This window comes from Bactrocera oleae, chromosome X, assembly GCF_042242935.1.
Source record: "Bactrocera oleae isolate idBacOlea1 chromosome X, idBacOlea1, whole genome shotgun sequence".
NCBI classification, from domain to species: domain Eukaryota; kingdom Metazoa; phylum Arthropoda; class Insecta; order Diptera; family Tephritidae; genus Bactrocera; species Bactrocera oleae.
The window spans coordinates 26,093,341-26,120,390 of NC_091541.1; the positions used below are offsets into that span (position 1 = coordinate 26,093,341).

A 27,050-nucleotide genomic window follows, 5' to 3' on the forward strand; every position below is an offset into this window, starting at 1 on the left:
CCTCTAGGGAAATTGCTCCCTTGATCTCGAAATGGAGAGTTCTAGACAACCACTCCTTTTCTGATCATAAATATATTGGGTTCAGCTTGGACGCCTCGCGCCCGAAGCATAGAACCTACAGAAACTTCAGGAATACCAATTGGGTCCTGTATTGCAGGAAGCTTCGATCAGCTCTTCCAACCGCGCCTGACAGGGATTCGATCCTATCTGCGGAAGCGATTGAGGAGCTCGTCGAGGTTTTCAGCTCTGTTAGCAGATCTACTCTTGAAAGCTCCTGTCCTCTGAAAACTTAGAAAAGTAAAGGGAAACACTCTTGGTGGACTTCGGAGCTAACGTAGATCAGATCTTCGAGTAGAAGATTCTTCAACAAAGCCCGTAAAAGTGGCTCTAGCGACGACTGGGCGTTGTACAAGGCCGGATTGGCCATTTACAAGTCCGACTTGAAGAAAGCCAAGAGGGCTTCGTGGAAAGCCTTCTGCGGCAGTGTAGAGGGCTGTCACGAGTCCTCAAGGTTTAGACGCATTCTTGCAAAAAATCCTACTCCGGTGGGGTATCTAAGAAATGCAGATAGCGGGTGGACTACGAGTAGCGTGGAGTCGCTGAGGTTACTCCTAGATGCTCATTTTCCACTGAATCGCTTTGCTGAAGAAGTGCCACTGGGGGAGCTTCAGGAAGGCTGTACAGCCTTCTTGGACCTTCTGGATGAGTGTCATTTTACCTGGGCGCTGAAATATTTTAAGCCCTTCAAGTCCCCGGGTCCTGATGGCATCATACCGGCGCAACTACAGCGAACGGTTAAGATGTCATGTAGCTGGTTGGCCCCTATCTACGCGAACTGTGTTAGATTGGGCCACGTCCCGAAGGCCTGGAGACAGGTTAAGGTTGCATTCATTCCGAAGGCCGGTAAAACCTCTCATGTCGGTGCAAAAGATTTCAGACCCATCAGCCTGTCCTCGTTTCTGTTGAAAACGCTGGAGAGACTTATGGATCTGTTCACTGTTACGGGCGCAGCATTCCTATATCAAGGGCAGGTCGGTCGACACTGCTTTGCATGATGTAGTGTCGTGGCTGGAGACAGCGCTGATGCACAAGGAATTTGCAGTGGGCACCTTTCTCGACATCGAGGGGGCCTTCAATAACGTGCGGCCAGAGGCAGTGGTTAAAGCCCTCGAAAAGTTTGAGGTGGAATCGAACCTCAAATACCTAATTTTCAGTCTTCTTTGCGACAGAACTGTCGTAGCGGAGTGGGGTAGTGCCACTAGGCTAATAGGGGAACTCCGCAGGGTGGAGTACTCTCACCACTGCTCTGGATCTTGGTGGTAAACGACCTACTTATAGAACTCGAGGAGGAAGGCTGTCAGGTGATAGCCTATGCTGATGATGTGGTTCTTATGGTTAAAGGTAAATTCCTGAATACCGTCTATGAGCTCACCGAAGGGTACCTAAAGGTGGTATCCAACTGGGCAAACAGAAGCGGCCTAGCCGTCAACCCAAGTAAAACCGAAATGGTTTTATTCACTAGGATATATAAGATTCCAAATGTGCCTCTGCCCTCCTTCGGGGGTTCACTTCTTCAACCTGTTGATAAGGTAAAATACCTAGGGCTCATCCTTGATAGAAAGCTTTCTTGGAGGCCGAACATCGAGGAGAGAGTCAAGAAGGCATCGGTCGCCTTATACTGCTGCAGGGGAGCTATAAGGAAAAGGTGGGGACTCTCACCAAAGGTGGTGTTCTGGCTCTACAAAACCGTAGTCAAGCCAATACTGTTCTATGGTGTGTTCGTCTGGTGGAAGGCGCTCGAAATGACTACCCTGGCTAAAAAGCTTGAGCGAGTCCAAAGAGCGGCGCTCATCGGAATCTCCGGTGCACTGCGAACCACACCAACGATAGCTCTCAACGCTATATTAAATATAGCACCTGTGGACATTGCCGGTGGGTGCATTGCTGCGAGGTGTGCTATTAGGCTCAGAGAAGCTGGGCTTGTGAAGAGGTCCGAACAAAGACACGCCGCAATTCTCTCCTCCTTCACCTGCATTCCTCAAAATTTGGATCACTGCGTCACAGCGGCCACTCGAGGCGGCTTTTTCTCTGCTCATATCCCGACGAGGGAGATGTGGAGGGGAAGAAGCCGCTGGAGAAGAGGCGCGATGAGTTTTTTCACGGATGGGTCGAAGCTAGGAGGGAAAGTTGGAGGGGGGGTTTTCTGTAAAGAGCTCTCCGTCAATCTTTGCTTCAGGCTACCGGACCACTGTAGCGTTTTTCAGGCGGAAGTGGCCGCGATCAAGGTGGCAGTAAAAGTACTGTTACGTAGTGTAGCTTCGTTTAGAGAGGTGAGCATTCACTCCGACAGCAGAGCGGCAATACAAGCCCTGAGTGCGCAAACCGTGCATTCAAAGCTAGTCAAGGAGTGTCTGTCCTCGCTGGAATTAGCATCAGGCTACTTCAATATCAGGCTCGTTTGGGTGCCTGGTCACAGCGAAATCGCTGGGAATTGCAAGGCCGATGAGCTGGCCAGGGGGGATACCCTTGCCCCGCTCACATCGGAATGGGATCGAGTTGGTTCTCCACTAACGTCTTGCATTCTGGCTCTGGACCAATGGACCTCGCATGCGCTCAGCAGACGCTGGTCGACGACCAGCTCCTGCGCAATCCTTCTGGCCGAGAGTGGATCGCAGGAGGTCGGGGGATCTTCTCGCCTTGAACAAAGTTCACCTCGCCGCCATGGTAGGAGTTCTCACTGGGCACTGTCCAATGTGAACTCATGCGGTGCGGCTCAGAATACTACCTGATGGAAGTTGTCAAAGCTGTATGGAGGAGGGTGAAGTGGAAACATCCCGGCACTTTCTCCTCCATTGTCCATCTCTCGTCAATCACACTTTTGGCGGACCAGAAGATCTGCCCGAAACAGATATTGGCCGTCTCAACAAGTTTTGTCATAGGCACAAAGCGCTTTGTCGACATGTAAGGGTCTATTGATCCGGCTCATAGGAGTTTTGGGTACCACAACGGACCGGCGTTTAGGCTGTCCAAGTGTGATCCTTCTTAGGATCGACCCTCTAACCTAACCTAACCGCGTCTGACCGAAATAAGCGATATCTATCTTGGGTTGTTTAATTGTTGGCTTCCTCTTCCGAAATATCTTTAGAACCAACAGTTTTAGAGAGGATGACCAAAAGATCAACGCATTGAGATTCTGCAGCCGATAAAGTGATAAAGAAGGTTGGAAGCCCTAATTGGCGAATCATAGCGGTAGCCGTTTTCTTCTCGGCTTCCCCGTGCGCAAGTGAGGATTAAATGCCTTTCAAAAGCCTGTAACCATCATCGTGTTGAATCAAGTTTTGAACAAAGTTTTCGTTTAATAGATTTTGGGCCGTAACTCGGTTGCGTCCTGAAAATTTTCTAAGGCAAATGGATGAACTATTCTTAATTTATAGCAGTTCTAATTTTTTGTAATCATAAAACAACTTGGGAATGGTACACGCACTTCTGTCAAAACGGCGAATTTCAGAACGTATTATCTTGCTATACGTTTCAGAGCATGTACGCTTCTGCAAAACGTATATTGTTCCAAATGACAACTCTTCTGAATTATTATCTTGAATTATGTCAATTTGTCTTTGTCCTTCACCTAGCGCTATAACTAAACGGTTATAGTCTAAGTTTTCTACAGGAATATTATCCAAAATAGTTTCTTGACCGTCTGGATTTAGCTCTGTAGGTAAAAGACACTGAGGGATTATCATGAGAAGTTTGTGCCGCATGAAAAGATTGAACCAATCGGGAACTTCTTCTTGGTTACTAAATTCTGAAATGCAGTTTTTATTAATATGTACAGAGAGGTATTCACTAAGAACTGCAAAGCTTCCATAATCTTTGCAGGGCGTATGGTATCGATCATGTAATAATGACTGTATTCCAAACGCCTTCTTAAGTGAATTTGTATCACATGAGCCTCATCAAAGGACCTTGGTAGAGATGTCACAATATTGTAAGCAGAAATTGGTATATTAACAACAGCACCTTTGAGCAAACTCTGACCTTGATATCCTAACGGACGGATTGTCATAAAAGGCAATCTAGGCATTATGAGACGTTCTTCAATTGGGGTTAAACCTTTCAAACAATCCGGTATTTCAGGAAAGCCTTGTCCAAAATAGTTTCTTGACCGCCTGGATTTGGCTCTGTAGGTAAAAGACCCGTGGGAGTATTATTACCTGAGGGATTATCATGAGAAGTTTGTGCCGCATGAAAAGATTGAACCAATCGGGAACTTCTTCTTGGTTATTAAATTCTGAAATCCAGTTTTCATTAATATGTATATTGTGCTCACGATACAGAGGGGTATTCACTAAGAACTGCAAAGCTTCCATAATCTTTGCGGGGCGTATGGTATCGATCATGTAGTAATGACTGTATTCCAAACGCCTTCTTAAGTGAATTTGTATAACATGAGCCTCATCAAAGAACCTTGGTAGAGATGTCACAATATTGTTAACAGAAATAGGTATATTAACAACAGCACCTTTGAGCAAACTCTGACCTTGATACCCTAACGAAAGGATTGTCATAAAAAGCAATCGAGGCATTATGAGACGTTCTTCAATTGAGGTTAAACCTTTCAAACAACCCGTTATTTCAGGAAAGTCTAGACCGTTAGCTAAACATATTTTTGGAACGTTCGTTTTAACAATCGCATTTTTGCAAGTAGCACAAAAATTGTAATTTCCATCTTCTGAAGGAAATTTTTGCATTAAAAAGAAGGCGGATGCAGCATACGGGTGACCTTGCGCAATACAAGATGCGTTCCAAAGAAAACAGGACAAAAGTAACAAAGTAAACTCTAGTGGCGCCATCTATATGTTGACCAGTGCGTTAGAATCTGCTATCCTTTATCGACTTCCAGTAAATTTCAATGACATTTCATCTTTTGGAAGTGAAGTTATCGCGTTTTAAGTGTCAGTATGTTTTTGTAATCGGTGCGAAAATGAGCCTTGAACAAAGAGCCAACACTAAATTTTGTTTTAAAATTGGTTAAACTTTTACCGAAACGTTTCAATTGATGAAACAAGTTTATGGGCATGATTGCCTATCCCGTAGCAGATTGCACCATGCTTTTGGACCGTGCAAAAAGCTGTATTAAAGCAGAAGGAGACTATTTTGAATAAAATTAATTGATTTTGCCGATAAAACCATTTGTTCTGTCTTCTTTTTAAAAGTCCTGTTTACTTTGGAACGCACCGTGTAGTCTTAATTTGCGAACTTGGTGTGAAAATCATAATCCGCCGCAGCAAATACATATTTCAGTAGGGCCCTTATTTATATTTTGCAAATAAATGTTTTTGAAATCTGTTAAATTGCCACTATTATCAGTTTCTATAACATTATTTTCTCTCGTTAATCGGATTCGTTGGGACTGCCATTGGCTTTCAATTTGCCTATTGAGCGGGTTATCTCTACGAAGACGAACTTGACTTTGTCTAAGACGTCTCTGATTCAAAATTCATTCCCTCATTCCCCTCCTACTAAGCTGTCGACGTTGTGTATCTCTATCACGCTACTTTCCCCTTATTTCAGGATTTTGGTTTGCATGTTCCCTTTGGATTTGATCACGAATGCGCTCTAAAGTCCTATACTCAGGATTTCTTGCCCGAAGTTCTCTATGATCCCTAGTGCTCCTACTTTATTCCTCATAACGTACCTCGGGATTTTCTTGACGCGATCTATGATCTCCAACCTTTTTTTATTTGCTCTTCAGAGCGAATTTGTGGATATGGAACAGTATTTAAAACTTGCTCAATAGATCGAACCTCGGGATTTCCGCGCCGAAATCTATGTCCCGAGTATTTCTGCTTTGCTTTTCAGAGCGGATTTGGGGAGTTAGACGTCCTGCCTTATGTTGAGCAGTATTTAAATTTTGTTCAAAAGACTGTACCTCGAGATTTTCCCGCCTGGTTCTATGTTGATTTGTATTAATAATTTGTTCGGACAGGCGTACATCATAATCTAACCTACGATTAGCGTGACTTACAGAATTTTGTGACTGCTCATTATCTCTATATTAAAGAGTTTGCACGAAGAACTCTCATACGCCTTCTATTCTGAAGACGACTTAGTAATACAGATTTTCTACTTAATCTAGGCATAATTAATTAATAATAAATGGATTAATGTATAAAATACTTATACATAATTCAGTCCGTCCGAGTGCGAGAAGTAGGATCCTAGGTGCTGCTCTCTTTCACTGTAATTTCTTGTAAGTCCTTGCTAAGACTCCTTTCGGTGTATAGGTACTATGGTATACTGGTGCACATATGTATATGTGTTTGCTCGCCACTCTATTTAATACTGTTTTTCCCGCCACTGTATATAACAATAGTTTAAACACTATATAACTAATACACTGAAATTAGTTTGAATACAGCACTTTGCTGGTCAAGAAATCTACTGTTACTGAAACTACAAACACAGTGTACTGGTATTTATTATACTCTTGCAACATGTTGCTACAGAGCATAATAGTTTTATTGTGGTATATTTTTGTACACACAGCTTACGTACTTTTGTATACCTATATATTACATAGATATTCACTATCATAATAATACAGATTATTTAGTTATATTTATATTTTAGAAATTAGTAGTTTATTTCATTGTATCGAAATTAAGTGCTCGGAAAACCCCTCCGTAAATTGCTTTTGTCTAACGCTTTTTAAAACAGGGATCTATGGTACCTATTTTGAGAGGTCTGCTAATGAAGGCTAAATTAACAATAACTTACATATAATTAAGTATGGTACACACATATGTAGATCAGGTATGTAGATTTTCTTCTTTCTATCTAAACCTTAATATCTAAACCTTTTATAAGCTGCCAACGGCGCTGGGTAAATCCCAAAAAGTACTTAAATGTAATTTTCTTGAGTTTACAGTTCACCTCATGACCTTCATATTAAAATGTGTCGCAAAACTGAAATAATAGATAATAGCATTTTAACCGATGGGGTCGCAGTTTATCTATTATCACATAAAAAGGATCTTTAGCCCTTTTGATACTACACTACTAATATTTATCTCACGCGATTTATTCTAGAAAGATATTTTTGCTCTATACAAAGTCCAGCATGGTATATTTATACCCTGAACGGGTATATTAATTTTGCCACGAAGTTTGTAACACCCAGAAGGAAACGTCGGAGACCATATAAAGTATATATATAAATGATCACCGTGACGAGCTGAGTTGATTTAGCCATGTCCGTCTGTCTGTCCGTCCGTCCGTCTGTCCGTCTGTATATACGCGAACTAGTTCCTCAGTTTTTGAGATATCGATCTGAAACTTTGAACACTTCTTTTTCTCCCCAAGAAGCTGCTCATTTGTCGGAACCGCCGATATCGGATCACTATAGCATATAGCTGCCATACAAACTGAACAATCGGAATCAAGTGTTTGTATGGAAAACTCTTTCATTTAATGAGGTATCTTCATGAAATTTGGCATGTATTATTATTTAAGGCATTAATTTAATCTCCGAAGAAATTGTATAGATCGGACGACTATAGCATATAGCTGCCATATTAACTGAACGATCGGAGTAAAGTGCTTGCATGGAAATTTTTTTTATTTGGTATCTTCACGAAATTAGGCACGAGTTATTGCTTAAGGCAACAAATTATTCTCCACATAAATTGGTCAGATCAGATCACTATATCATATAGCTTCCATACAAATTGAACGTTCGGAATCAAGTTCTTGTAAGGGGCCTTTGTATTTGTGAAGGGTATTATAGTTTCGGCGCAACCGAAGTTAAGGTTTTTTCTTGTTTGTTATAAGTTCAACATGATGGCAGAGAAAATATACTTATCCACTGATTATCACCAAATATTAGAAGAAATATTGGTATACAGAAATCTACAATATATCTATCTCGATTAGTTTTAGGTGATGCAAACAACCGTTTGGTGAACAAAACTATACTCTGTTGCAACATGTGGCGAAAGTATAAAAATGTTGCGAAAGAGTTCAACATTCATATTCGATTATTATTTGGTATCTTATTAACTTAGGTTATTGATCATAGATTTATTTAGTGACAATACTTTTTTTTTCTCCGAAATGTTAACTTTAATAAAGAGAAGCTATTTAACTCAAACATAATATATGTGATATAAACTAAACCAAAGCTCATATACCCCACATATTAAATCTAACCCATATGTTGGGGTATATGAGGTTGCTGTTGTACCAGAGGAGCGGAAATCAGTATATTAGGGTAATAAGGTTTAAACAAAAGTCTAGACCAATTGCATTCATATGCAGCGATATACCACGTTATTTTTAAGAAAAACTGTCCATTTAATTTCATTAAATTATCAAATTAACGAAAAAAATTATACCATAAATAGTACATGTGAGCTGGGAAAATTCGTGGACCGATTTCGCCAAACGGAAGTTTTAATTTTTTACATAAAAACATAAAGTATGTTGGAGATAGATTCAAAGGCCAGGAAATTCCTTGAAATCTTATATTAAAAAAATTTTGAGAAAGTATTAATAGTATCCATTATTAAATGAAATAGTGATTAAATTACAATCAAATTTGGTATCTTCTTGACTTATATCAAAGGTTATAAACTTAGTCTCAGTTTCATTGCTTGAAGTGAGATATACATAAGTATGAATGTGATATTAACTCTACCAAAGTGGCTAAAAATTATATTATAAGCTTATGTGGCTAACGTCAACCAGAGAATAGGAATTCATTATATGAAGGTGTGAGGTTTAGACCAAGGTATATACTAATTTCATTCTAATTCAGCGTCAAACCACATAATTTTTACGAAATCTTATCCACTTAATTTCGTTAAAATATCACATTTTGATCAACCGGAACGGTTTAAAGTCAGCTGTAAAGACGGAAATCATATATATATATTGGGGATAGAGAAAGATATTAATTTTGACATTGCTAGCTATACTCGAGAACATATTTTGAAGCAATTTTATATATAAAAAAATATTAATACTCACTGACCGATATATTCGGCATAAAACTGGTTAGAATAACGAGAAGCATTATAAGTTGTATATGGAAGTTGAGGGTAGTATTAAAACGCTTTTATCACTTTTTGCCAATACCAATTGCCAGACTAATAAAATGCTCCCACTGTTTCATTAACCATACCTCACATACCATCACTAATCATATGGAGTAAAGTCAGACGAATGTTCGATAATCCTGATGATAGGTAAAATTTCCCGATTTCATCCATTTTAGACACAAAGATACCTTGTTATAAGCAAAACACGCTCTCTCACTTTCATTGAGATAACTCACATATTCGCCGATATATGCGGTATAAAGTCACCTGGAAGTTTAAAAATCTTTATATTAGGTATTTTATTATATGAATTTTAATTATATATCTTATACATTGACCGATATTTTCGGTAAAAGTCAACTATAGGCACTGGAGTCCACATATTCAGTTCCTGGGGGCTTGAACAGTTTAGAGAATTTTTGGTCACAAGATGGCATACAATCATTGTTGCTTGATTTGCATATTGGAAAGTGAAAGAATCAAATGGAATTTAAAATGGTGTTATATGGGAAAAAGGCGTGGTTGTAGTCCGATTTCGCTCTATAAAATAGAAATATGATAAGAATGTTATGTACCGAATTTGGTTGTAATCGGTTAAGCAGGTCCCAAGATATGGGTTTTCACCTAAAAGTGGGCGATGCCACGCCCACTATATAATTTTGAACGCGGTTCCTATAAAGTCATTCCTTACCATCCCAGAAATATAATTTAATGTCTATGGCGTGTTAAGTGCTTGATTTATTGCGCTTTTAGTAGTTTTTAACAGTACCGTTATATGGGGAATGGGCGGGGTTGTCACCCGATGTTCACACTGTAGGTAGAGGTGCTAAAAACATTTGCTTCCAGTGAATTTTGTTATTATAGCTTTAGCGTTTTAAGAGATATGCACATTAAACCTTTTAGGGGGCGGGACAACGCCCACTTTTTAAAAAAAATTTAAATTCTTGATGCCTTTCCCTAAAGTGATCCTGTGTGCCAAATAACAGTCTTATATCTTATTGTGTAGCTTAGTTATGGCAATTTATTTGTTTTTGATTAAAGGCGTTTTGTGGGCGTGGAAGTGGTCCGATTACGCCCATCTGCAATACCAACCGTCTTACGGTGCCAAGAAACATGTCTACCAAGTTTCATAAAGATATCTCAATTTTTACTCTAGTTACAGCTTGCACGCACGGACGGACAGACAGTCACCCGGATTTCAACTCGTCTCTTCATCTGATCATTTATATAAATATATATAACCCTATATCTAACTCGATTAGTTTAAGGTGATACAAACAACCGTTAGGTAAACATAACTATTATACTCTGTAGCAACATGTTGCGAGAGTATAAAAAGGAAACGGATAAAGCGTATGTAAAACTCGGAGCTTAGAAATCTTAAAAATTAAATCTGGCTTCACAATTCGAAAGCTTTGGCTATCAGTGTTGTTCACCTAATTGCTGTTTGAAACGTCTAAAACTAACGGAAATAGATAAAGAGTTCCGGATGTCTGTCGGTCTTTCGTTAAAATATATTGTGGGGGAAAAAATCGGAAAGTAAGCGTGACGCCGATCTTTAATAATTAATTTAAACTTCTTGCAAACTATTGAAATTATATCAACCGACCGTAGGAACATTTCAGTCCAGCAATGTGAAAATGGCCGAATTTGAAGTGTTTCAGCACTTTGCAATAAGAGAGCATTTATAACTCACGTGAAGCATTTTTCCGGATTTCTTCAGCCCTCACCCCCTATATAGAGAATTCATATGATTGGCCTCAACTTTCCACTCTTTTCCCAGGGCCACCGAAGGAAAAACCGGTCCCAGGGGTAACAAGGTGAGCCCTTAACTACAGGAGTATTTCTTATGCTTTATAAATAATTATAATTATCTTCGCACTTACTACTTCAATGTTTTCGAAGAATAAACCAAATACGGCGTAGTGTTTTATGCTCTTATTACATCTGTATTAAATTTTCTTTCTTGAACTTTGTGAAACAAATTTGTTTTGTATTATCCCTATATACTTCGACATACCTATACAAGACTTCGACAGTTAATAAAAAGACAGAAACATCTCGTTCAAACATTCATTTATCGATCTTTATAATGAAAAAACGGTTCTTTTGGAATCTGGTGACTATCATGATTAAGTTTTGGAACATGCAGTTTAAATTTCTCCAATTTTCAATTAGATGGAACTTAGAAGTGAACTTTTCGAGCTTTGGCGGCAGTGAATGCGTCGGTAATAGTCTCAAAATCCAACTTCTTGGTTAATTTTGTCTTTAAGCACAGTGTACTTAGTCCTGAAATCTTGCCCTGTGACGAGCATGATCGAAAATACTTTCTAATTTTCGAGCATTGATGGTGTTTAAATGAGCTAAGCCTCAGTAACTAAACACACCACTCTACTCAGCAAAAACTAGCGCACACTACTAATAAACACCACACCTGAGAACACCACCACACTCAGCAAGATGTCACCACACGACGACACCCAACACCACCAAGCAACAAAAAGGATGGTCCCCACATCAGAGGATCAACATTCGTTAGGACACTGCGCTGCGTAAACAACACATCGATACGAAAGCGATCAAGTGCGCTACCTGCATTTCGCTAAAATAATTCGTTTCGACAACAGTTCCTACGCGATACCGCATCAATTCGATACGACCCGTACTGCGTTCGATTCCGTCCACAAATCAATATAATTTTTTATGTTATCTATTTAATTTCGCTAATGTAAAATACATTATTATTATATTGCGGAATAAACCAAAACTATTGATACACCGAGACCCTTACTTTTATTATATTAATATTGGATCAGTGGTGTGTGCTCCCACGCAAATTAAGTATAGAATTCTTCCTGGTCCTTCGAGCCATACCCAATGGCACTTTTAGTTTTACAATAAAATAAACTAAACTTACATACATACTGTGCAGTTTCACAAAAGTGCAGTTCGAGAAAAAAATATTCATATTTACAAAATTTTTCTTTTAACAAAAATATATACATATACACATAAATATTAAAAGTGCAGTGACCACACAAGTGAAATAAGCAATTGGAAAAAAACACAAACAAAATCATAAGTACAGTGCAATGTAGTGACAAATAAAAATGAAAAGATACAATTAAATATAATATATGAAAAAGAAGAGAAATTCAAACATACATACATATAAGTGCGGACTAAACAAAATACACAAAGTAGAGAACATTTTAAACAAACAAAAAACTCACTAAAACCTGGCACAACTAAAAGCGGAGAAAAAGGAATTGACAACAAAGGAATACACACACGTACATATATATACATATATTATGCCCTCAAAAAACCCTTGAGGGAGCATAAAGTGAGTCGTATCGTTTCCTATTCTTTTATTTTATCATGCATATATGTATGTAAAAATTACAGTTTTATATATATAGAACCTGTAAAAACAAATACGTTTATCATAAAAACGGTTATCAAACTGTCACAGTTTCGAGTTTTTTTTTTGCGGGGAAAAACCGAACACAGTCTGGAATAACATATATAATATTTCAAAATACATACTTATATATTAAAACAAACAAAAATTAATATTAACTTATTGCCTAACTAGAAGCTTACCTTTGTGTATTCCAACGCACCTATTAACAAACACAAAAAACAAATTCAAGTATTTACTTGCACCTATTTCCGGCAATACCCCTTATACTTTATCAAGTATAAGCAGGATTGCGTAAAATAAGCAAAGGCACCAACAAATAACAAAAATTAGAAGACAAAGAAAGAGAAACAACAAACCAAACATACATACCTGTTATATATACAGTTACTTTTACATAAGTATAATAACATAGAAACATAATTGCACAAGTACCTGCAAGTTTCGTTTCGCGCTCTCTATGTAATGCGAACATCTGTACGCATACTATATACAATCATACGGCATAGAATCTGCTTGTCTACCCTACGCTCGGTTATATAAAACTATTAAAATTTTAAACATTTACTAAAAAAGTGATTCTCATATTGCGAATAAATTAACATTGTGGTAAAAATTTATACAATTTTCCTAATTGTATTGTTTATTAAAACGGAAACAAAAAAATTCTCAAAAATAAAAATAACAAGTAAGGAAGGGCTAAGTTCGGATGTAACCGAACATTTTATACTCTCGCAAAGTCAAATGGTATACTCGTTTGAGATTTCTTTGTGGATTGGCTGATATTTTCGGTAGAAGGTCAACTATAGGAACTGGGGTCCACATATTTAGTACTTCGGGGCTTGAACAGTTTTGGGTCGATTTAGACAATTTTTGGTCACAAGGTGGCATACTTTAAACATATTATTCACGCAAAGTTTTACCCCCATATAATCATTATTGCTTGATATGCATAGTGGAAATTGAAACAATCAGATTGATTTGAAAATGGTGTTATATGGGAAATAGGCGCGGTTGTAGTCATTTTCGCACTATAACAAAGAAATATGAAAAGAACGTTATGCACCGAATTTGGTTGAAATCGGTTAAGCAGATCCCAAGATATGAGTTTTCACCTAAAAAAGGGCTGTGCCACGCCCACTGTCTAATTTTGAACGCGTTTTCTATAAAGTCATCTTATACCATCTCAGAGATAAAATTTAATGTCTCTGGCGTGTTTAGTGCTGGATTTATCGCGCTTTTAGTAGTTTTTAACAGTACCGTTATATGGGGAGTGGGCGGAGTTGCCACTCGATTTCAACTATTTTCACACCGTCAATAGAAGTGCTAAAAACATTTGCTTCTAGTGAATTTTGTTATTATAGCATTAGCGGTTTAGGAGATATGCACATTAAACCTATTAGAGGCGGGACCACGCCCACTTTTTAAAAAAAGTTTTAACTGCAGATGCCCCTCCCTAACGTGATCCTGTGTACCAAATAACAGTCTTGTATGTTATTGCGGAGCTTAGTTATGGCAAGTTATTTGTTTTTGATTAATAGCGTTTTGTGGGCGTGGCAGTGGTCCGATTACGCCCATCTGCAATACCAACCGTCTCACGGTACCAAGAAACATGTCTACCAAGTTTCATAAATATATCTCAATTTTTACTGAAGTTAGAGCTTGCACGGACGGACAGACGGACGGACCGTTAGGTGAACAAAACTATTATACTCTGTAGCAAGAGGTTGCGAGAGTATAAAAATACGATAACATAGGTACGTACATTTGTACATTTTTACAAAGTCCACATTGGCAATTATTCGGCAATACCCCTTGTAACAAACAAGCAAGATTGCGTACAAAAAAAAAAACCTAAAAGCACATTGATCTCTTCAACGAGCTCTTAATTGCATTAGAAAATGAACATACCAACGCACAAACAATTCGTGCGTACCTATGTACAAAGTGTATTGATCTCTTCAACGAGCTCTCAATTGCACAGGCACATAAATATATACATACAAGTCCGTGTATTAGGGTCTACCAAAATACCTCAACATAAGGACAAAAAAAGTATTGTTCAATTAAATATGTTCTCTTAACAAAAATGGTTAATGACGACAAAAATCAAATTACACCTGCAGAAGCTACACGCTCAAGACAGGTTGCCACAAAGCAAATAAAAGGTAAAAATATTTGTGTCACCAAATTCATATCTGAGAGTGACAGATTAACATGATACTGCACTCGATTTTCATCTTCACCGATTCAAGACATCTCTGAATCATTATTGGAAAAAAAAAAATATTGACCATTATTGGACTCGTCTCCAAACGGCTCACGACGCCATAGTACATTTTGACAATTCACATCTACCACACAATTTCAAATCATCGGCTTACGCAATATACGAAAACTGCTTAGACCAGCACGAAGAAACAAAAGCTATGATTTCTGATCAATTAAAGCTAATAAATGCAATTGCACCTACTCCATATCCGAGAGTAGAGCTGCCACAAATACAAAATCAAGAGGCAAGTTCAGGCATCCACCTCGAGGTGCCCGCATGTGACGCAGAAACATTTTATGGAGGTTATGAAGAATGGCCGTCCTTCCGGGTCATGTTTACAGCCGTATACATCAACCATCCAAACTTATCACAAGCACAAAAATTGTATCACCTCCGATACAAAACAAAAGGTCAAGCAGGCGTAATAGTAAAACAGTTCGCACTTAATGACGATAATTTCAATTTGGCTTGGGAAGCTCTTAAATCAAGATTCGAAAACGAAAGAATATTGGTCGATAAACAAGTAACGACACTAATAAACTTGCCTAAAATTCGAAAAGAAACAAGTGAAGAATTTGTTAGACTACAATCCACTGTTTCTAATTGTTTGTCGGTTCTATCGACACAAAATATTCCCACAGACAGCTGGGACCCTATACTGGTAAACATATGCACTGCAGCATTACCAGAAAAACCATTACTTCTATGGGAGTAATCACTTTCATCACAAAGAAAATGCCCCACGTGCGCATTCACTCAAAGATTGCGAAAGATCCTTCATAGCGTCTAGGGCACAAAATAGGCTACAGCTGCCAACAAAACAAGCCAACTTTGAAATTACAGAAATGGGCGGAAGAGTAGTTCAAAACTCAAATAAAACCTGCCCCATTACCCTAATTCCCCCCAAGTGAATAAGCAAATACAAGCAGAAGCTATAGTCTTACCGCAACTTACAAATATGCTTCCAAGCTATCAAATAAATAGCAGCCAGCATGGCAAAAGGTTTCATACCTAAAGCAAGCAGACCCCAACTGCAACACTCCCGCTCAAATAGATCTTCTATTAGGCAGCGATCTCATACCACAGATAATACTCGAAGGTATTGAGAAAATTTCAAACACCCTTCTGGCCCAAAACACTATATTTGGTTGGATTCTAAGTGGACTAGTTACAGAACCAGTTTCCACATCGACAACTCAAGTTGACGAATATTCTAAAGAATACCTTCATTCACAATTAAGGAAATTTCGGGGGTTAGAACAACGCCCCTTCATATCAATTACAACCCTAGAGTATCAGTATTGTTAAGACTAAAAGCCACAACTACTCGATCAAATAATGGTCGGTACGTCGTACGACTACCGCTAAAGCCACAATTTTCCGACTCTCCACGAATTGGCAGAAAAATAAAATAAAATAAAGTCAGAATTTCCTTGGACATCCCCAATATTAAAAACAGATACATATATAACTTGGCGACCCCGCAGGATGGCTTTCGCCAATAATGATACAAAAATCATGAGCTATGTGGTATTGCCAAATTAGTATCCACGTATGTAGCATTTCAACCTGGTAAAATATAAACTATCTCGCTGCTCCAATTCCGAATAGCCTGGCTAGAAAGACCACCGTGTGCATGAAACACATATCCAAGTATATTCCATCGCACGTACACTCGTCCATGCGCGCCACAATTCTCCTAGAAAAATCGACACAGTACACAATATTGGATGATACTAACATCCTTGAACGATTTTATCGTTCTCCCGAGCCCATCAGACTAGTATTATAAATTCTCAAATTTATAGTACAACACAAAAATAAAATTAAGGGATCACCATACCCAAGGTGATACAGCGATGCTCCTAGATTTGCAAAAAGCAAACGTCGCATTTATCTAAGCGCTCCTCATATGGGTAGTTTATGGAAATCAGCTATAAAAAGCTTCATATCCCACTTAAAAAAAGTAAGCGAAAATCACAAATCTCACTCTCGCAAGATCTCTCAAAGGTTTCAAAGGAGCACCCATTCTGGTCATATCTTAGCCAGGCGTGGAGTCGCTAACCTTAATAAGCCGATGGTAAAAATTTTAAACAAAGAATACAAATAATAATAATAATATTATTATTTTTATAAAAGAAACCCGCAAAATAAAGTTACTTACCTTAAAGCACCTACATGCATATTAAAATGCATACAAGATATGTTTTTAAAACCAAAGCCGTTTTATACACTACAGATAAATGTGGATATAACATTACTCCATCACCATGTGACCCCTCAACTCTCAACCAGCAGCATGCCGCAATACATACATATATCATTTTTAGTAAACATGTGTAAAACTAGGCAAAATATTCGCCTAGTGGGGCCCAGGATGTTTAAATAAGCTAAGCCTCAGTAACTAAACACACCACTCTACTCGGCAAAAACTAGCGCACACTACTAATAAACACCACACCTGAGAACACCACCACACTCAGCAAAATGTCACCACACGACGACACCCAACACCACCAAGCAACAAAAAGGATGGTCCCCACATCAGAGGATCAACATTCGTTAGGATACTGCGCTGCGTAAACAAAACATCGATACGAAAGCGATCAAGTGCGCTACCTGCATTTCGCTAAAATAATTCGTTTCGACAACAGTTCCCGTACTGCGTTCGATTCCGTCCACAAATCAATATCATTTTCTATGTTATCTATTTAATTTCGCTAATGTAAAATACATTATTATTATATTGCGGAATAAACCAAAATTATTGATACACCGAGACCCTTACGTTTATTATATTAATATTGAATCAGTGGTGTGTGCTCCCACGCAAATTAAGTATAGAATTGTTCAGATGGCTTCGATAAGTTTTATGGAGTAAGACGTGTTTCATAATTTGTATCGTAAACGTGTCTGAACTGAATAGCTTCATTGGACAACTTATGAGATAAATAAACGGAGTCCTTATTTGCAAAATTTTTGGCAACTGTGTTGAGTTTATCTTCTTTCATATCATGGAACTGCAATAGAAATGAGAACGATTCGTTTATGTAACTCACTGCGGCGAATATTCTCTTCATTCCACAGATAACGCTGTCAAGAATGACGCAGAAAGTGTTTCTTTTGAATTCAATTTACGTTTTACTGTAATTTTCATCCATTGCTGATGGTAACATCGTCTCGACATGCTCTGAATTCTCTGAAACAATTTTGCAGTCATTATTAATTGGTTTACCCTGGACGCTCAAAAAATGCAAATTTACAAGAAGGCTTTCTATGGTATATTTCCAACTTCAGCGTCGATGGTGGCATTGATCTCTTGAAGAACCAAGTTTCTTTCATTGATTAACTGAAGGATTTTAAACCATATCCAGGCCATCAAAACGAACTGAAGTTTGCTTATATATAATATTTCAAAATTCCATCAACGTCTCGAAGAGTTTCTGCTGTAAGGTTGAGTTTTTAACTTCTTTCAAAGTGTTTATCAATATCTACCAGATCATCTTGTATTAGAAAGACACTGAATAGGGTATTTTGGATATCAGAATTTCCCAACGTTGTGAAAATATTGACATTTCTGAACGACACCAAAAAAAGTTATTGGACCAGGATAGCATTCATCCCAGTCGACTTTAGCCAAATTCAGCGTGTGGACGTTCAGGGCGAAATAAATTCATACTTATTTTTACCTTGGATGTGATTTTGCGCTCCTTTATATTTACCGCTCATATAACTACCAATATCGTAGCCCGTGTTTGCCGGTTTTTTCTTGACAATCTACAGGAGCGAAGAAACGTTAGTAAGACTCTTCTCAGCATCGAAATGGATATAACGCAAAATAAATGTAGTTTTCTACGTGCTCCTCCGAAAACTCTGGGCCCGAGAAAATTAACTCCTTTTTTCTAGTAAGTGTAAGTATTATCTTGTTTCTAGGCGGTATTAGTTGAAGAGCATTAAAATTATTCAAAAGGTATTTATACAATCACACCAGCAGCTCATAAATAAAAAATAATAATTCATATGTACAAGCTGATTATAATATTTATATTTTCTATCCTTTGTAAACTCACCGCTGTCCGTTCTCGGAATCATTTGCACTGAACCTATAGAAAGAAAAAGGAAGTGAAAAAGAAGACAGGAATTTTATAAAGCAAACAAAAATACAAACAATAATAAAAATACTTCCTTTAGGGGTTAATCCGTCTAGTGATCTGAAAGAGGTTAACTTTGACTCTGGGCGTAAGGGAAACAGAATCGATTTTCTCTTTATCATTAAAACCGGGATCTTAATATACATAAGTCTTGCTAGTAAAGTACGTAGTTAGATTTATTTAATTTATAAAATGATCAGTTCTTCACAGAAAAAAGGAGTAAATTCAACGCTTTTGCACTACTGCACATTAGACAGAAACATTTTTTCGATATTCTACCTATAGAATAATATATTCATGATCGTGAAGTATTAGGTTTGTTATAAATCCTGGACTGCCCTAACCAACACCTTACCAAAGTAAGTCGACAACCAAAAAAGTAGCAGTTAAACACAAAAAAGTGAGTGCTGCCTTTAATACATAACATAGTTAAACGAGAACTAGTGTTGTACAAGCAAGGGTATAAAAATAATAACATATTATATTTGTATCAATGTTATTTCACTGGCTCCTATGTATTCGACAAATGGTCTAACGAAAATATTTAGATTTAGGGACTTTGTGTAAAAAAGCCTTCCCTTTTTGAACATTTTCAAATGAGAGTTGCATCTCTAATGTAAAACTCTGCACTAAGATAAAGTTCCATAGCTAGTTTATAGCACATTATATTATTTATGATTAATGGCAGTACAATGGTGCAATATGTGGGTACATACAATAGCAACCTCAACGAATACAATTAATTTCATTATATTGATCTTTATGTGATACAAATAACAGTGAGGTGAACGAAACTATTATACTCTGTGCAACATGTTGTGAGAGAATACAAATTTTAAGTGTTCGGTCTTATTATTATTATTACCTTTCAATAAATAACTAAAATGTGGTGTATTAATTGATTTTTTTTTAAACTTGGAAAATCGCACAATCTAGCACATACAATTATATATCCAAATAGTTAATTTAGTTGGTAAGTTATTTGAACTCATCATTTCGCGTACACTGTTTATTCTTACCAAGTCGTTTACAAATCTTCTATTTATTTCAAGTAGACTATGTACATCATTGCTTTCATTTCAGTCACCTTTACACCGTGGAACTATTATTTAAGAACATAATAAAGTACGTTGCCTTTATATGAATAACTTAATATAAACTAAATTTAATTCTAAATCAATACCATATTCAACACCAGAATTAATTAACAGAACGCTATTTTTCAATATAACGATATATGTCTTTTTAAGAACACCGCGGTTTTGAGGGCTTCGTGATTTGTGAACCATACGCTTGTGGAAGACCTTGACTTCCAGACAAGATATCGCATATCTGTATATATTTGTGTTTTTAACTCCGGGATTACCAGCAGGAATTTTGACTTTGCGAATTTGTAGAGAGTTCGAATGGCTAGGTTCGGAACATAGTTTTCGCCAAAGGTACCAACTTTAAATTTATGTAATAGCGTGGATGGATGTTTTCCCGTTACGTTTATGAACTGTAATTCTCAGGGCGCAGATGAAGTTAGTGACAACTGGAGTTCAAAATAGTTCAACCAAATAAAAAAATATTTTTCTTAGTTTTTAATATATGTATCTGAATGATTCTAATACGCAGAGTGAAATAAAAGTTTATATAAGGTTGTCAAATATCTCCCTTCCGCTTTTTTGTCTTTTGAATTTCGCGGCTATGTACAAAGCGCTACAGAGCTCGTATCTGGCAACACTATACATAATTTGAAAGGTCTTGACATAACCTACAAAACAACGCTATGCATGATTAGTTTGGATATTGCGTTCAACAGTTATAGACGTGTAAACATGGAGTTCACTAACGCCGAAATTCGCGCTATTTTAAAGTTTTCCTTCGTTAAAGGCAAATCCGCTAGAGAAACGTTCCGTGAGATTAATGGTGTTTTGGGGGATGGTACTCTATCACTTCGAACCGCGGAGGAATGGTTTCGACGATTCAGAGCCGGTGAAAACGACACCATGGATAAGCCAGCCGGCGGAAGACCTGTGACGACAAATACCGATCAAATCATGGAATACATCGAGTTAGACCGGCATATGGCATCTCGTGACATCGCCCAGGAGATGGGAGTTAGTCACCAAACCATTTTGAACCATCTGCAGAAGGCTGGATACAAAAAAAAGTTTGATGTTTGGGTGCCGCATAATTTGACGCAAAAAAAGCTTCTGGACCGAATCAACGCCTGCGATATGCTGCTGAAACGGAACGAACTCGTCCCATTCTTGAAGCGGATGGTGACTGGCGACGAAAAATGGATCACGTACGACAATATCAAGCGAAAACGGTCGTGGTCGAAGGCCGATGAATCGTTCCAAACAGTGGCCAAGCCGGGATTGACGGCCAGGAAGGTTTTGCTGTGTGTTTGGTGGGATTGGAAGGGAATCATCCACTATGAGCTGCTCCCATATGGCCAGACGCTTAATTCTACCATCTACTGCAAACAACTGGACAGCTTGAAGCAGGCGATCGACCAGAAGCGTCCAGAATTGGCCAACAGGAAGTGTGTAGTGATCCACCAGGACAACGCCAGACCACACACTTCGTTGATGACTCGTCAGAAGCTACGGGAGCTCGGATGGGAGGTTTTATCGCATCCACCATATAGCCCGGACGTAGCGCCAAGTGATTACCACCTGTTCCTGTCCATGGCGAATGCCCTTGGTGGTGTGAAGTTGAACTAAAAAGAGGCTTGTGAAAAGTGGCTGTCCGAATTCTTCGCAAATAAGGAGGGGGGCTTCTACGAGGAAGGTATTATGAAGTTGCCGTCTAGATGGAAACAGATCATCGAACAAAACGGCGCATATTTTAACTAAATCCGATCACTGTAACACTTTTTATAAAGCATTGAATGAAGAGCAAAAAAGCGGAGATATTTGACAACCTTATATTTGGATATGTTGTCTACTATTATCATTTCCCTTAATAATTATTTAGTTTAGATTAAATACGTGATTTTAACAACCAAAATCGAATAATTTTCCGAAAAATTTCAATTGATTACCCACAACATAAAAAGTTCCACTTTCAACTAAGTTTCATAAAACCGCACACCCTTGTGTATATCGCATAATAGTTTCGTTCAACAAAGTAATAAGTAAGCACATGAAAATCAGTTAGGTTTGGCTTCTTATTACTGTAAAAATGCAATTTAGTGCGCCAAAAGGATTATGCAAAATACTTAACTATGTGAGCCATATAATGTACTTTTGTATGTTTTTGTTTGAAACGCTCTTTGTTTTACCTAGGTATACCAGAGTTTGAATTACAATAAATACAGTCATAGACATTTGATTAAAAAGCACTTACATTCTTGTTATTTTTAAAAATGTTCCATCTTTCATTATATTTTTTTCGCAATGGCACTCGGCACTAATTAAGAAATCATTTTAAAAATAGTGTTTAATTAATTGACAAAAAAAAACAATCAAAATATTTAATTTGGAAAATAACTGGTGATACTTTTTGTAAAGAATAAAAGTAGAAATGCATTTGGCTGGTCAATAGTCAGTAGTTTAATAATTTATTACACTTTCTTTAGATGTTATGAGTTTAAAAATTCTATCGGGCAATGTCTTTACTAGTTTTATAATGTCATCAAGTTCAATTTCCATCCAACAAGCTTTTATTCGTTCCTCAAGCCCAGAAAACATTTTAAATTATATACAATTCGCATACACATTTTGAAGATAATATGCCCCATAAATTTTCAATGGGATTGCAATGTGGACTACATGCGGGACAGCCCAATTAATTGATTTCTCACCCTTGAAACCACTCGTTCGCTTCCTTCGACTTATGTATGGCGGTATTGTCTTACTGATAAATGTACTCTATTTCTACATTGTTTTCCATGAACGTAATTATCGTATCGTCCAACAACTCTGTATACTTCTTGGAGTTCATTTTTGTGATAATGAAGCACAGCGGTAGTTTATGAGTATACGTAATGGCACGCCATACCATTACAGAACCCCCTCCAAAACTCCATCTCATTCTTTGGTGATGTTTTTGGACGGTAACACGCCAAGAGTAGCTCAAACCATCAGGACTACCAAGATGGAATTTCTTCTCGTCCGAAAATATGACGTATTTCCACTCCTAATTCCAGTGGATACACTTTTGAGCAAACTCCGACCTCTTCTCTTTTAACAGCTTAGACAAACAAGACGCCCGACCGTTTTTTTCCATATTATGCCTCCGGTTTTCTTTAAAAACACGCACAAGGTGTCGTTTGGTCACAAAAAGCCTTTTTTTGTTTTTATTTGTGCACATGTCAGCATGTTTTGCGTGGCTTCGTCACAAATTCGGTCTTTATCTCGCAAGCCCAGCTTTTATTTTACCATAATTTAGCGCTTTTTTAATAAATTTCGAACAACTGCCTCAGACCTTCTAATTTTGAGTGCAATTTGCCGATTCGACAAATGTTGTTCATTAAAAAATTTTATTTTTATTTTTTATTTCCAATGTCTAGAACTGTTTTTATAATTATCCAAATATCCAATTTGAGTTGTAAATTTTCATTACTTACTCGTATAAATAAAAAAAGTTTGCAAAAATTTATTATTTTTATTTACACTCATATAAACGCGTCACCAAGACGAGACGAGAGATAACGATTGTACCGTTAGGACTACAACAAACTGCGATCACTTAGAATATCATAGGTTACACTTCTTAGTTGTAATGAAATTTTAATAGAAAACATTTCAAAAATTTTAAGTACGTTTAATCAAACGTCTATGGATGCATATTTACATAAATATGCACATATGTATATGTATATACATATGTTTAAAAATAATTTATTTGTGTTGTATTGATTTGGTGATTCCTTTTCTTAACTAAGATACTTTATAAAAAAATATCTCATTTTCTTATAGTGACATTGTATGTTTCTATTATAAATTTAACTTAAAATATTCATACTTCACATCCTAAATTCGATATACACTAGCCGTAAAAAGTCTACGCTCTTCTGCAAAATAAATTGCTTTAAATCGTAGAAATTATTATTTAAATAACTAAAACTTTTTATAAACTTACATATGTATGTATACTATTATTCTCAACAAGGTAAGATGCTAACGGTAATAATCATGCACACAGACGCCATAGATTAAGGGACTTTTGTTGTCGCACCAAAGTAATACATGCGTCAAAAGTGTACACTCATCTCGTTTCAGTTCTAGTTATTGTATCGTACACCCCTCGAATTTAAATAAAAACTCGTTTTTATAGTAAAAGCAATCTTATTAAGGTCTAATTTTACTAACTAATAACTCCAAACATTCTTTGATACTAGTGCGAGAATGGATACTATACAATGTTAAACAGATCATAGAATATCCTCCACAGTCGTAAGATTTAAATGTCATACAAGCAGAGCATTTGTGGGATCATCTTTAAAAATTAAAACTTCGGAACGCTATTTCAATGCATTTTCAATGACTCTTTCAATGCCATCAAGACTGTCTGCTATTGAAAAAAGCTAAAGGAGGTCACACAACCTATTAGATTATTAGTTATTTTTTATTTATATTTAAAGCGTGTGTATACACCTGCGGCCACGCGGAACTTATCACTATACTTCCTTAAATTTTTTATTCGAATTTTTTCGTTCTTTCGGGATTTTCTTCCAAAAATTTGTTTAATGCTTTCAGTAAGCACAAGTAAATTTAATTATATTACCTAATTATAATTATAGTTAATTTGTTAAGTTTTTTACTATTTTCTACACACATATTGAAGAAATGTGTGGCGTATGTATACTTATGTGAGCCTGTGTATATTCGTATGTATATAACGGGTGATCCAAGTAGATATACTTTTTTCAATAGACGGTTCTTAACAGATCACGCGTGAGTAGTAAAATGTCAAATAATACCAAAATATTCGCAACATCATCACTCATATTGGGACCCAGCATTCATTATTGGATAATATTCAACCGAATAGACCACATCCAGCACGCAGTGTACACGAAGACCGAGGAGAGTCGATTCGGCACCGTTCGCAGCAACTTGGACTGACGTATGAAACAACATGTGTAAACAAGCACAATTTCCGCATTTGGGACGAAGAGCAACCTGAAGAGATTCAAAAGCTGCGAATTCATCCAGAAAAAACAACGTTTTGGTGTGGTTTATCGGCCGGTGAGAACGTAACCGTTATCGGTTGCTTGTCGCTTTCTACACCGGCCATTGCAGGCTCATGAAGAATCTCTTCAACATGGGCTTAGCCTCTTCTGCAAACTGCCGGTTCGACATGGAGCCGGAAACCCCAGAACATCTGCTAATGAACTGCACAGCAGTCTGCAGACAAGACGGCGCCACTTCCCACACATCGCATTAATGAATAGATTTATTAAAAGAACACCTCGGTGAGCAGATATCAATCAGATATTTCACGTTTTGGGCCGGTCGATTGGCCACCAAGATCGTGGGATATCACACTGTTAGACTTTTTCCTGTGGAAATATGTAAAGTCTAAAGTCTATGCGGACAAACGAGTCATTGGAAACTGGACTCAAAAGATGGACCATTTGAGACGTAGTCGCGGCCAACATTTGAAACAGAAAAATAAATGCAAAAGAATGTTCTTTCGAAATTGAATTTTCTGTATTTTTTTCTTCTGGAATGGATCATCCTATATAACTGTGTGTGCATAGTAATGGACGTGAAGCTTGACAATGATGCCCCCGATTACTCAAAATTGTGCTACTCTTGCGTATTGGTTTTGACAATTTCTATATGTGAAGGCATCATATGTATCTGGAGAATTTGGAAATAAAATTGAAGAATTTACTTTTTCATTTTCATCAACAACAGTAGTGATTAATTTAAAATACTATAATTAAGTCTATAAATAAGTCTCAAAGACAAAAATATCAATTTTCGGTTTAGATTTTGAAAAGTCATTTTTTTTTACATTGACAAATATTTGTATCAATCATTTATATCGGCAATAACATTTTCGTCTTAATTCGAAAATAATATTTTCACTGTATTGAAAGAGTATTATTATAGTAGTTAGTATATACTAAACTGGTACACAATTGCACTTGATATCACCGAAGTAACGAGTGACCTATTGCATTAACATTGTTTGGTATCATTTACAGCAAAAGGCTTGTTCGTTTTTCGTAGCAAAGCAGACAATGCAATGTAAAACATTGCTTTTGTTGTCTACCTAAAAAGCAGTGCGTGCATCATATACTTACTTATCATAAACGTACTGTACTTAATAGCACATGCTATATGCATGGAAAAAAAGGAAAGAAATGTTAGAAAATGATTTCGATTTAAAATTTTTATAGTCGATGTGCGCTTAAAATTTCATTTAAAACTGTAATATGTAATAATAGTACAATTAAAATACTAGTGCAAATAAATAAAGTAACTTATATTTATTATTTAGTATTTTGTTGGACCTTATATGTATAGTAACACAAGCATGCAACGTGTTTTTAATATTCAGATCGAGTAAATCTATTAGCACAGACTTGATTATATGTTTACAACTAATTTGTAATATGGTTCATAATATGTAATTTTTTATAAAATAGAATCTGCTCAGCCTAAATATGATAGGAACGTCATTAATACAAGTTGGTTGAAAAGTGAGTAGTGCTCACCAAGAAATAGCACTACTAGCTCCAAATTTTTTTCTCAAGTTGGTACATCTGTCGTGAGAACACATGCAAACTTACAAGTCATTCTGTCAATTACTTCTTTGTTTACAAGCCATTTAAGGTTGACGTGTCAGGAGACTATGGAAAAAAATTATTATCGCGCAGTGATTAGATTTATTGTTTTGAGAGATTTAAAAGCAAAGGAAATTTATGAACAATTGTTAGAAATGTAAAAGAAGTCCTCATCTTCAAAACGTACCGTTAAACTTTGGGTAGATGAACTTAAACGTGGTCGTACTAGGCTTGAAGATGATCCACGCGAGGGACGGCCAAAACCCGCAACTACACCAGAAATCATTGAGCAACTTCAAATTATTATTAGTGTAGATCCAAGTTTGACTAAGCGTGAAATTGCTAATGCCATAGGCATCTCAGGCGA

At 37.1% G+C, this 27,050-nt stretch overlaps 1 protein-coding gene and 1 long non-coding RNA gene across 8 annotated transcripts in view; both read right to left on the reverse strand.

Annotated features, from left to right (window-relative positions):
- CaMKI (Calcium/calmodulin-dependent protein kinase I) overlaps window positions 1-27,050 on the reverse strand; it is a 407,212-nt gene that overhangs the window by 233,000 nt on the left and 147,162 nt on the right. For 6 of the 7 annotated variants that reach the window (XM_070112309.1, XM_070112305.1, XM_070112306.1 and 3 more), the window contains one exon: window positions 18,868-18,900. The exons of the other annotated variant lie outside the window; for it this stretch is intronic. In XM_070112309.1, the coding sequence (XP_069968410.1) occupies window positions 18,868-18,900 (33 nt within the window). The remainder of the gene's footprint in view (window positions 1-18,867; window positions 18,901-27,050) is intronic. 7 annotated transcript variants of the gene reach the window in all.
- Window positions 17,024-18,821, reverse strand: LOC138857977 (uncharacterized). The gene is made up of 3 exons (XR_011397229.1): window positions 18,061-18,821; window positions 17,936-17,996; window positions 17,024-17,817 (listed from the first exon to the last, which is right to left on the reverse strand). It is a non-coding gene; the product is annotated as an uncharacterized lncRNA (long non-coding RNA).